We start from the raw sequence: 12,419 nt of genomic DNA, 5'->3' as shown, positions 1-12,419 counted from the left end.
GGCTGTCCTTTCTCCCTTTTCCTTTAAGGGAGGGTGGGAGCTGGAGCCCGGCCCAGGCAGCACCCCCCAGGACCGGGCTCTAGCAGCCAAGACTGAGGACAAAGGCAGATTGTTGGGGGGACAAGGGGGCGCTGTGTGCCTGCTGCAGTGCCTCAATGGGCCTCTGTGTCTCCAGCATGCCGGGAGGGCAGCCTGACCCCCACCTCAGTGTTCAGGGGTAGGCCAGGGAGCCAGAGAAGGGGAGGGATGGGAGGCCACAGCGGAAACTCTGGGAGGCAAAAGGACAGGATAACAGGTGAGGGCTGACCGTGGGGAAGAGAAGGGACCAGGCTGGGGATCCTGGTGTTCAGGTACCAGGGACACCAAGACAAATTAAGGCCTTTTTAAATACAGATTATTTATTTGGACAAATCTCTCCAAGCTCAATAACAGCCTCTTTCTCAGAGCCTAGTAATTGCATCAAGGTATGTGCAGAGTAGATGCTCACTGAGGGTTGGATGGATGAGTGGGTGGATGGGTGGATGGATGGATGGACAGATGAACAATCAAATGAAATGAGGGGCTCTCCATCAGCAAAGGGGAAAGTAGCAAGAAAGTGCTTGTGCTGTGCCAGGTAGCTGGGAATGGGAGAAAGGGAAGAGATGGGGTGGTGGCCTCCAGAAACGGGTAGAGTCTTAAAGACCTTTCCCAAGAGGAAATGCCAGGATGTCCTCTTCCATTGGCCATAAGAAATTCTGTTGCTTTCACCCTGCATTTCCCATCCACTCCAAAAAGTGAAACGAGCGACTCCCTCCAATCCACCATTCTGTCCAATGACACTGCTGCTCCAGCTAGTGCTTTGGAGGGGCTGAACATTCGGGCATCCTGGTTCACCAGGGCGGGTGGTTGCACACCCAGGTCCAGTGTTCCAACCAGGAACCAGGCATGGGCAGCACGACTAGGCCATCACTCGGGGCCGCACACACACACAAGCCAGGGAGACACGGTAGAGTCTTTGTTCCAAACAGTAACCATCAGGGGCACCCTGCTCTCCAGGGCACGGCCGCCGGTAGAAGACGGTTTGGTTGTGGTAGAGCAACTCCGAGTTGCCCAGGGGGTCCATGTGGGAGCCCGTCTGTAGGCTGACACAGTGTTGACACAGGCAACGGGCGTGGTACAGGTCCTGGGGGAGCCGGTTCAAGTCCCTGTCCAACCTGTGGGGGTGGCAGTCATCAGAGCCTGGAGGGAGGCTGGCCTGGCAGACAGGGGATGGACCAGATGCCAGGGGAAGGAAGTGTGGCGAGGTGGGCCAGACTTTATGTCCCAGCTCTTGAACCCACTTGCTGAGTGACTTTAAACAAGTCACCACCTCCTCCCTGAGATTTATTTTCCCCCACTGTTGGTGAGGGGCAGGGAAGGAGGAGTGGATTTCTGGTACTGGGAGCCTTGCAGAGGCAGGGGAAGGTGGGCCACATCCACCAGACAAACTCTACTTCCATCTGATATACATGCTGGGCTCTGGCATAAGGTTTCTTTTAGTAATTATTATTACGTTTTTAGGATTTGGGGGTTTTTTTTATTAAAAAGTAAAACTGCTCTTACATCCAAGTATAAAAAACTGTAAAATGAAGACAGTGAGTCTCCCTACTGGTCCCACTCCCCAGAGGGAGCCACGGTCAGTCAACCATTCCCTGCACTTCCATCCAGACGCTCTTCATGCACATATCATGAGCACATGTAAGCATCCTGGTAATACTTATTCTGAAAGGATTTTGTGGCCAAAACAAGACTTAAAATGTAGATGTTCCAAAGCCCGGGGACTCCCAAAGGCTAGCGGGAAACAGCTGCTCAGTTATAAGACCATTCTCCATACAGACAAGCCCTCACTAGCTGGGGCTCAGCTAGAGAAGCATTTCCCAGGGTGGGTTCCCTAATAAGTACCCCGCAAGAAAAGGGGCCTGTGGCCAAATGAGTTTGGGCAACACTGAATTTGCTATTTCTTTTCTGCGGACTTCTTGCAACTTTTAATGTGCTGAGCACATCATGAATCTCTGAGGGGTGAGGGCTGGAGCAGCTTTTCCCACACTTAACTGTCATCACCTTTTTTCTGAGGAGCAGCCTGTGGGACAAGTATCACAAAGAACACTTTGGGGAAGATCAGCCAAGTAATTATCAGATGTTAACAGCCTCCAAACAGGGGGGTGTCTGGACCCCAGCCAAGTCAACCACCTGGCACCCAGCCTCCCCAAAGGGGCTCCCACCTCTTTGGATTTAGCCCAGGACCCAGCCAGACTTCTAAGACCACTTTAACACATGGAGACCTGGAGTCTCCACCCTGGATCTAGTCTCAACCAAAGTTCACCTTCTCCCTACCTACTGAACTTGTCCACCCATCCCCAAAGCCAAGGCCAAGCCAGAATTAGACCTATGGGGAATGGGAACACAGACACCCCAGGAAGACAGACACAAGATAGGGATCCCTAGAGCCCTAATATTAATATTTAGTATTTTGCTTCATTGCCCTGATTTCAGTGCTTCCAAATATTTTTTATATCATGGTACAAATAGAGAATTTTTTTTTAACAAATAGAGAATTTTAATATTCGTGTGGCACACTGAACGAAAGAATAAGACAGCCTATAATCAAAAATAACCAGCCCAGGGCTCTGGCTACTCCCACAGAGTTGAGGGTTTCACTAGCTTGATATGCATATAACCCATCCCTACTGGGCCAGGGCAGTAGCATGTGGTATTGGGGTGCTTCATGTGTGTATCATACCATTATTCCCTGATATTTCAGTTAGAACAAACATACCATTGTAGGGACAGAAGAAGAGGAGGAGGAAGAGTTTCCTCTAGAAAAGAAACAACCTTTCCTGTATAAGGTACAAATTTTACATACATTATTTCATCTGATCTGCACATTGGCCTGAGGGTTTTACTGCATTTTACAGATGAAAAAAAACTAAGCTTTGAGACCTTGAGGGAGCGGCTCAAAGTCACCTACTAAGAGGCAGAGCTACACCCCAGAGTGGGCTTTGCCTAACACCCAAACCTTTATGGCCTCTCTGAGATAAAAGGGAGTGGGCAGGCTGGACTTAGATGGAACTCCCCGGCCCCTCACATACACCCTGATGGGCACATATGCTGGCATTTGGGAAAGGGGCAGCAGACTCACTCATATTTCCAGGGGGAGATAGACCTGCTGTTGAGCGGTCCGTCTTCACTGGCTTTGCAGGATTCTGGGTGGTGGGTGAGGCTAGTGGTCTCTCCGGGGAACTTGAGCACAGTGTCCCGCTTCAGCCACTCATGAGTGGGGTCCTGCCTTTTGCTGGGACAGCAGTTAGGCCAGTGGGTGCAGTCCTTCCGGATCCGAAAATTGAGGGTGTGGGTTCCCATGGCCATTACCAAGAACACGATCACCTATGGGAAAAGGCCAGTGAGAGAACTGCTCTCAACTAATCAGGCTGTTCCCTCCCCAGCTGCTCCCTGAGAGCCTGGTTTCCAGCTCCACCTGGTCCCCAGCCCTAAACCCGGAGCCTGGCCTCTCTCCACCCTCGGCAACAGTCTCAGCACCTGTCGGGCCTCTTCATACTCACCTGATTCATGCCTGATGCTGCTCGCCCAGCCACGGTGCTACACTAGCTGACAGGTGGGGCAGGCTGACTGGAGCAGCTCCGGTGTCCTGGTTTTATTTTCAGCAAACCTGTTTTGTTTATTCAAATTTATTTCCACGACCTTTTGGAGGGAATGACCTGACATTAAAAAAACAAAACAAAACCAAAAAAACCCTGAAAGTGTTTCCAAAAGATGCTTCAAGGCTATATTCATGGAAGTTATAATTCACATCACACCTTGGGAGCTTATTGGGGAAAATCTGTTCTTTGTACCTTTCTGGGTGTGGGAGTCAAAGTAATAGTATTCTGCTACACTGGGCATTGGAGGACTGACATTATGGGAATTTCCCTGGTTGGCTTGGTACCCCAAATCAGGGAACATCATCTGGTCTGTCTTCAAGAGGCCTCATTTCTATGCTACCCCCAGGGCTTTCTCTCCACCATTCCCTTTCTTCTCAGACAGCCTCCTGATCACACATCTTAGTGAATACTTCCTTCTTTCTCCTTTGACCCTCAACCCTTCTGCTCTCTGACCCCTTCCTCCCTTTTGATGACCCCAGCATCTAGGACCATCATCTAAGACTTCTTTCTCACTGTCCATTACCCACTCCTTGACTTCCCCTCACCCTCTTCAGTAGCTGCCAACCCCCATCCCACCCTTCCCTGACCTCTTCTGGATCAGGGATGCAGGCCTAACCCCACAGGACTGCCAGGAATGCTGGATGTGCAGAGTCTGATGGAAGAAGATGTGGGTGGTTGCTCCCATTGCACAAATGAGGTAAACCCAGGAAGGGGAAGGGCCTGGTTGTTAACAGCCTCACCTAAGACCCAGCAGGAGGTCTCAGCTCCAGAACAAGCCTGCCTCTGCCCCCCACTCACAAGGCACTGGAGACAAGGGCCACAGCAGAGGCAGCTGCCCCTCTTGGGCCACAGGGCAAGTCCACCCAACCTCAGCCCCACTCCCAGCAACTTGGGCCACCGTTGGCCAGGAGAGGGCATACGTGCTCAGAAATGCTTTAACTAGGCCTGACCCCAAAGACAAGAGTCAGCCAAGGGTCACCCCTCCTGGGAGACACTGCTGAGAGGAGGTCACCTACTTTCCGCCAAGCCTTTTCTCTCCAACCTTGCCCATCGACCCCCCCCATCCCCACACCCACGACCCTCCCCGCCAGCACACTCATACACAGACAAGGTCTCTAGAATGATGTTTTCTGATTTGCATGTGCTTTCCCTTAGAAAATACTCCACTAGTAACTAGGGACTCAGAAAATAAACAAAGGGAACCAGGAATAACTGAAACTGCAAAATGAGGAGGAATCCTTCAAATGTCGTAGGGCAAAGCAACCCCAAAGCAGAGGAGTGATGAGGTCAGGGGGCAGTCTGGAGAATTGGGAGAAGTTTTTCTGGTGGGTTTGGGGGAGGTGAGGCGGGGGCTTCGGGGAAACAGGTGGTAGCTGGGAGAGCAGGAGCTCTTAAGAAAATCACTGAGGTGGGGAACACATCACCCCGCTCCCATTGCCCCCCTGTCTGCCCCATGTTCCCCAACGCCCTCTCACTTCTGCATGCCACTGGCGTCAGCTCCTGTGTATCACATGCCAAAATGGTGCCAAGCCCTGTATGTGCATTAGCTCATTTTATTCTTGCAACAAAACCATGAGATGGAAACTATTATCTCCATATTACAGATGAGAAAACTAAGACCCAAAGGAATTTAGGAACCTGCCCAAGCTTGCACAGTTAGGAGGAGGCAGAGCTGGCTTTTTACTCCAGCCCTGGCCAACCCCAAATCTAATCTGGCACACAGGTGCCACACTCTGCTGACACCTAGTCAGCTGCAAATGGGAGAGAAGCCCCTGCAGTCTGTGCTTTCCTACTTATCCAGGTCTAGGCTGGGACAGGTCTCACCTGAACCTGCCAGAGGCCACAGGATATTCCTGCCCACTCAGGCACTCAGCCCTGCTGGCTGGGGTCCACTGCTCTAGCTAGCTCCTGATCCCCTAGCGTTTGGTCTGGCACGTGGCCACCAGGGTGGCTTTTGGTGTTCCTGAGAAACCCCTAACCCCAGAAAAGACTGTCAGAGGGCACTGCTCTTCCACAAGAGCTCAATCCCCATGGGTGTCCCCCAAATCAATCATAGCCTCAGAGCCTGACATTGGCCCAGATCTTCCCATCTTGGCCCTGTCCAGGAGGGGGTGCTGGAAAGAGCCAGAACTGATTCCAGTTGCTTGGTTCAACTGTTGATGCTGCCAGAGACCCACACTGCCTTTCAGGAGAAGCCTTTGGGGTATCTCCTGCCTCTGTACCAGAATATCCTCTGAGGAAAGCCCTAAAGAGCAGAGGGAAGGCCCCTGTGAGCACACAGTTGCCCCCAGAGCTGGCCTTTCTCCCACTGTGGTGATCACAGTTGTGACCTGAGAACCTGTGCTCTGAGTCACAAGTACCCCACCCCCTCCAGTTTGTTCAGCCTCTGTCCTTATCTCACCAGCCGCTCTGTGGGATTCCTTTGGGTGATTCCCTGCCATGAGAAACATTTTCCAGAGGGTTTCCTCCTCAGGGAACTCATTTTGGAATCCCTGAGTCACTTCAGCTTCCAGGGAATCCTTGGGGGTGTGGGGAGATATGGGTGGCAATGGGAACACTGGAGGGGGAAGCAAAGGAAAGTTCACTCCACACCTGTCCTCACTTGCCTGGGCATGGCCCTGTAGCCAGAGGGGGTTGGCTGAGCCTCAGGGAGGAGGGAAGAGCACCCAGCAGGGAAGGGCAGGAGAGAGGGGATGGAAGGCATCCCCACCCTTGGCCAGGAAAGACCCCAGGGGGTTGCAGGATGCTAGAATGTGGGTGTCCTTCTCTTCCCCAGAAAGACACCCGACTCCTTCCCTGCTGCTTTGAAAGTCCTGCCCCTGCCTCTGGTCATTTCTTGACCTTGGGCCCTCCCTGGACCTTTCTCCTCATTTGTAGAAGTGCTTGTAGATTTTTTAGTTTTCGGTTTTGAGGGGGTAACCATGGATGACCATAAAACCACCAACCAGCTCAGTTGCTCTGGACTTCGGCTCCAGAAATACCACTGAAACCACAGGATTCAGCAGAGTCTTGCTGCAGCTCATCTGCACACACCTGATGTGAGGGCCACGCAACAGCAGTTAAAAGGCTCAAATACGGGATCCCTGGGTGGCGCAGTGGTTTGGTGCCTGCCTTTGGCCCAGGGCGCGATCCTGAAGACCCGGGTCGAATCCCACGTCGGGCTCCCGGTGCATGGAGCCTGCTTCTCCCTCTGCCTGTGTCTCTGCCTCTCTCTCTCTGTGTGACTATCATAAATTTAAAAAAAAATAAAAAAATGGGATCCCTGGGTGGCGCAGTGGTTTGGCGCCTGCCTTTGGCCCAGGGCACGGTCCTGAAGACCCAGGATCGAATCCCACGTCGGGCTCCCGGTGCATGGAGCCTGCTTCTCCCTCTGCCTATGTCTCTGCCTCTCTCTCTGTGTGTGTGACTATCATAAATAAATAAAAATTTAAAAAAATAAAAATAAATAAATAAATAAAAGGCTCAAATACTTCTGCCTCTGCTGGTAAATCCATGCTGTCCTCAGGCTGGGGCACCTCCTGTATCATCACAACCTACCTTTGATCCAGCCACTGAATACCTGGCCTAGATGGGGGCCTCTAGGCTCCCGTGTCCTGATTAGTAAATGATAATGGTACTGATTGCTAGTTATTTGTCGCATCACCTCAAGTTACAAAGAGGCTTGGGCTTAGGAGCCTTCCTTCAAAGAGAGCCCTGGCTGGAGCGCCTGGGTGTCCCAGTCAGTTAAGTGCCTGACTCTTGGTTTTTGCTGGGATCATGATCTCAAGGTCATGAGATCGAGCCCCAAGTCAGGCTCCATGCTCAGCTGGAAGTCTGCTTGAGATTCTCTCCCTCTGCCCACTCTGTCTCCCTTTCTCTCTCTCTCTCTCAAATAAATAAGTCAAGAAAGAAAGAAAGAAAGAAAGAAAGAAAGAAAGAAAGAAAGAAAGAAAGAAAGAAAGAAAGAAAAAGGAAAGAAGGAAGGAAGGAAGGAAGGAAGGAAGGAAGGAAGGAAGGAAGGAAGGAAGGAAGGGAGGGAGGGAGGGAATCTTGTCTGCCCTGGAAGACACATGGAAAATCTGGGTGAAATAGACAGAAGGCCCTGCACCTCCCTGCCCGGCCCAGGGCTCATACCCACCCATGGGGGACCCTGTGCTTACTCAGACTTGTCCTACAGTCATGGTTGCCCTGCTCATTCATCCACTCACCAGCTATTTACCGAGCATCAGTATATGCCAGGCACTCTTCTGAATGCTGAGGGTACAGAGGAGGACAAGCCAGATCAGATCTCTGTCTCCTCAGGCTTACATTTTAGGAGGAGACAAATTGATAAACAAGGAAACCAGATAATTTCTGATAATATTAGTGTCATGAAGAAAATGCAACAGTGTTATGAGACAGGAGGCTCAGGGGGGTGGAAGGAGTATCCTGCTCAAACGTGGAAAGCCAGAGAAGGCCTTTCTGAAGATGAAGAATTTGACAGGATGATGGAAAGCATGTGGGGAAAGGGTGGTCTAGGCAGAGGCAGTGGGACAGGCAGAGAACTACAGGTGGGAAAGAGCTGGGAGGAGCTGAGAACCAGACAGGACAACACGCATGGGAAACACGTGATGAGGGCAGAGCAGGATGAGACAGGTAAAGAGGTGGGCAGGGGCCACATCACAGAGGGTCCTACCAGGTATGGCAGAGCATTTGGATTTACTCCAAGATCAGGGGGAAGGTCCTGACTGGATTCAAGCTTGATCTATGATGTGAGTTTCTCAAGACCATGCCCTCTGTCCTTGACCTTCTGCTGCCCCCATAGGGCTGGCATCATATAACAATAATAATGGTTGTTTTCATCCAACATTTATACAGCATGGGCCAGGCGCTGTTTGCTGTTCTCGGAGATCTCTTAATCCTGATAAAAAGCCTGATGCTGGGATGCCCGGATGGCTCAGCGGTCTAGCACCTTCCTTTGGCCCCGGGCGTGATCCCGGAGTCCCGGGATCGAGTCCCGCATCAGGCTTCCTGCATGGAGCCTGCTTCTCCCTCTGCCTGTGTTTCTGCCTCTCTCTGTGTCTCTCATAAATAAATAAATAAATAAAATTAAAAACAAAAAAGCCTGATGCTATGGTTCATTATTATCCCACTTTACGGACAGGGAACCAGAGGCTCCAAAAGGTCATGCCAAGGTCACTAACCAGCGTTGAAACCAGGATTTAGAACCCAGGCAATCTGGGTGCTGTGGGCTTCCAAGAGAGGAAAACTGGAAATCCTGAGTGCCTGAGTTTTGAGCAGCAGGAGGAGCAAAAACAGGCCAAGGAGGTCATGATATGGGATGGAAGAAAGCAGCAGTCGGCCCTCCTGGGAGATGAAGAGAAAGTGGACCCCAGAAAGCCAAATGGGGCGTTTCCCTCCTTGCTACCATATGAATATGGCCTGGGGAAGCCCTGAAGCCTGAGGGCCAGGCCACCTGAGGCTGCCCCCCAACTCCCCACCCCACCCCAACCCCACCTCCGCTCCTACCTCCCACTCAGGCTCTAAGTGTCCAGCTGGGTTTTATCCAACCTCACCTAAAGCCCAGAGCCTCCCTGAACAAAGTAGAATCACCTTAAACCTCTGTAGAGGTGACGGCAGAGATGAGATAAGGTCAGGAAAAGGCTCCTCCTGGCCTCAACAAAGAAACACTTTCAGTTTTTATGAAAGTACAAGTTGTGGGGGTACGGGGAGGGAGATCTCTGTGCTAGGCATTTTACGTGTATTTGCTCTTCACCAAAGACTCTGCTGCAGATGAGGAGCTGAGACTCTGAGATGTTATATAACTTGACCAAGGTCATACAGCTAATAAACCAGGATCTATTCCCAAGTCTGACCAGGTCCTTTCCCTGCCTGGGCTCTCCAGAAGCACAGTCTTGTTTTCCTTCAGGTTTGTATGCTGCTCCTCCTCACCTACATTTTTTTTTTTTAAGATTTTTATTTATTCTTCATGAGAGATACACACACAGAGAGAGAGACAAAGAGAGAGAGGCAGAGATATAGGCAGAAGGAGAAGCAGGCTCCATGCAAGGAGTCCAATGTGGGACTCGATCCCTGGACTCCAGGATCACGCCCTGGGCCAAAGGCAGGCGCTAAACCGCTGAGCCACCCAGGGATCCCCACCCCACCTACATTTATCTCCCCAGGACTGAGCAACGGCCAGTAGGCTCCAATGCCCAACCTCCCAAACCACCATTTTTCCTGGTCCTTGCACTTCTTTCCTGCCTCTTCTGGCTGCCTTGTGGCTGTCTGAGCATTCATCTTTGGGAATTGGATTTCCTGCCCATCTCCATCTTGGGTCCCAATTCGCCTTGACTGTCGTTTTCCGTCCCCCACCCCTCCTGCAGAGCATACTAAGGTCACTCCCCAGCGGCTGAATGTCTGTGTTCCAGGCAGCCAGCCCCCCACCCCCACCCCCATCAGGGCTCAGGTCTGGAGGAGATTGGACTGGGCTGGAGGTCTCCCTTCAGATCCATCTGGAAATTTATAAGTTCTTCTACCATCCTAAGGGGTTTTTTTTTTTTTTCTTAAGATTTTATTTATTTGACAGAGAGAACATGCACAAGCCGGCAGAGTGGTAGGCAGAGGGAGAGGGAGAAGCAGGCTCCCTACTGAGCAGAGAGCCTGATGTGGGACTCTATCCCAGGACCCTGGGATCATGAGTTGAGCCGAAGGCAGTTGCTCAACCCACTGAGTCACGCAAGTACCCCCTAAGGGGTCTAAGTCTATTCAGAATTCCTAGGGCCACGTTCAGGTCTGCCCCCATCTGTGAGCCAAGCCTAGAACCCATACTGTACTGTCCAACCCCACGTTCACCCCAGAATCTCTTCCTAACCCACCCCATAGGTCCCACTTCTCACCTCTGCTTCTTCACAAGTGCCTAGGTGTCAGGGAGGGGGAGCCAGGCCAGATAGCCCCCTTCCCTCCTAAGAAACGCCTGGATGTGTGGGCCTGGAGAATGTCAGGAGAGAAGGAAGGGAGCATCTGTTCAAGGCCCCAGGTTCACAAAGCCTCTTAAATTAGACTTCTGATGTTATCTCCAGATAAGGTTATACACAGTCATTGTCTGATTTATGCATTTGAGGTGTTAATTTGTTAAACATAAACACTAAAAATCTACAGCTTCTCAATCTTTTTTGGCATCTCACTTTTTAAATACCAGGAACCTCAAAAGTGGAAAAAGGAAAGCTCCCTTCCAGCCTCGGAGGCCTTGAGGTGTGCCCCAAAAGGAAGAAGCAGGAGGGAAACGGCACACAGTAAGGAGAAATGTGGGAACCCAAGAACCCTGTCCTTTCAGCTGATCCCAGCTCCTGTGAAACAGGTCTGCCCTTTTGTGCTAGCAGGTCCTCGCTCCCGCCCCCAGCCCCCACCCCCCACCCCCCACCCCCGGGGCAGCAGAGTGAGCCAGAGTGAGGGCCGGGGACAGACAGGCCAGGGCTGGTGGAGGAGTGGAAGAGGCGGCACGGCCCGCCCGCCCGCAGGTCCGGGGCCAGGCTCTGTTCTCTCGCCAGGGCCGGAATCCCTGTCCGGCCTCAGACCCCGGCCCGCGCACCCCCGCCCCCTCCCTCCCCAGGAACGGCCGGCCAACCCTAGCGCCAGCGCGGAGGCAAGGCCAAGGGAGCAGAGAGGCTCGGCTGAGGACCCCAGAAAGGAGGAGGGAGCGCGCTCCCTCCCACGGGACGGATGTGGGGCTCCTGCAAGGGACGCTGAGAGGCGCGGGACCCGCGGGCTGGCGCGGCAGAGCGGGGCGTGGCGGGCGAGGGACGCTCCCCGGAGCCCGCACCCCCGCGCCGCAGGTCCGCCGCGACGTCGGGAGGAAGAGGCGCGGCCGCCGGGGCCCGGGAGGGGGCGTGCGGCGTGGCCCGAGGGTCCCGAGCTGAAACTCTACACCCGCCTTTGGAGGGTTCGTCCTCCTTTCTCCTCCGCCCCTTCCCTTCCCCTCCCTTTCCCCCTCCCTCCTTTCTTTTAATCCCCGGGACTGGAGCCCCGCGCCGGAGCCCGGAGGGCCCGAGGGGAGGAGAAAGGAGCTTCCCCGAGAGGGAGCCGGGAGCCCGGGGAGGGGAGGAAAGGGGAGCGGCGCGCGCGGGGCTGAGCCCGAAGGCCACGCGCGGCCCCCGGAGCTTTCGCAGCCCCCCAGTGTCCCCGCCCGCCCCCCTCCAGGCGAGTCCCCAGGACCCCGGCTCCTGCTCCTTCGCCTTCTCTTTGCTGCTGCTTTTGCTCCGTGGCCTTTCTCTCCGTCCCCAGAGATCCCGGGAGCTGCCCCGAGCTCCGGGGCGCGCCGAGGGGCCCTGCGGAGGGTGCGCGGGCGGGCCGGGGGCGGCGGCGCGCGGGGGCCGGGCCGCGGCGTGGGGAAGGCCGTCGCGCCCCTTCGGGCCGAGCCCGCGTGCGGGGAGCGAGGTGCCGTCGCGGCCCCAGGGCCCCGGGCGTGCGGAGGGTGACCGTGCCTGGCCGCCGGGGTGCGCGTGTCTGGGCCGGGCGCAGCCACCTGGGCGACGCCGCCCCCCGGCCACGCGCCCCGGGGCCTTGGGTGCCAACCCGGGCGAGTCTGAAAAGGGCGAACGTCTCGGGGCGCGCTCGCCCCACGCCCTCGCAGCTGGGGCCGCCCCGCCCGCCGCCCTGGGCGCCCCGCTCTCGGCAGCGGCCCCCGGGTGGGGAGGGTTGGCCCCTGAACTCGCCCGTCCGGCCCAACCGCCCCGGCGGCTTCTCCCGGCGCTCGGGGCGGCCCCGGGCGGCCCGGCGAGGCGT

The 12,419-nt window shown here is 54.3% G+C and overlaps 1 protein-coding gene across 1 annotated transcript; it reads right to left on the bottom strand.

Moving 5' to 3' along the window:
* Positions 1-45: 45 nt before the first annotated feature.
* IL25 (interleukin 25) lies at positions 46-3,739 on the bottom strand. The gene is made up of 3 exons (XM_025442675.3): positions 3,579-3,739; positions 3,158-3,402; positions 46-1,193 (listed from the first exon to the last, which is right to left on the bottom strand). The coding sequence occupies exons 1-3, from the start codon at positions 3,585-3,587 to the stop codon at positions 938-940; spliced, it is 510 nt and encodes a 169-aa protein (XP_025298460.1). The 5' UTR covers positions 3,588-3,739; the 3' UTR covers positions 46-937.
* Between the last annotated feature and the right edge of the window lie 8,680 nt (positions 3,740-12,419).

This window comes from Canis lupus, chromosome 8 (genome assembly GCF_003254725.2).
Source record: "Canis lupus dingo isolate Sandy chromosome 8, ASM325472v2, whole genome shotgun sequence".
NCBI lineage: Eukaryota > Metazoa > Chordata > Mammalia > Carnivora > Canidae > Canis > Canis lupus.
This window is presented reverse-complemented; position numbering and strand designations above follow the sequence as displayed.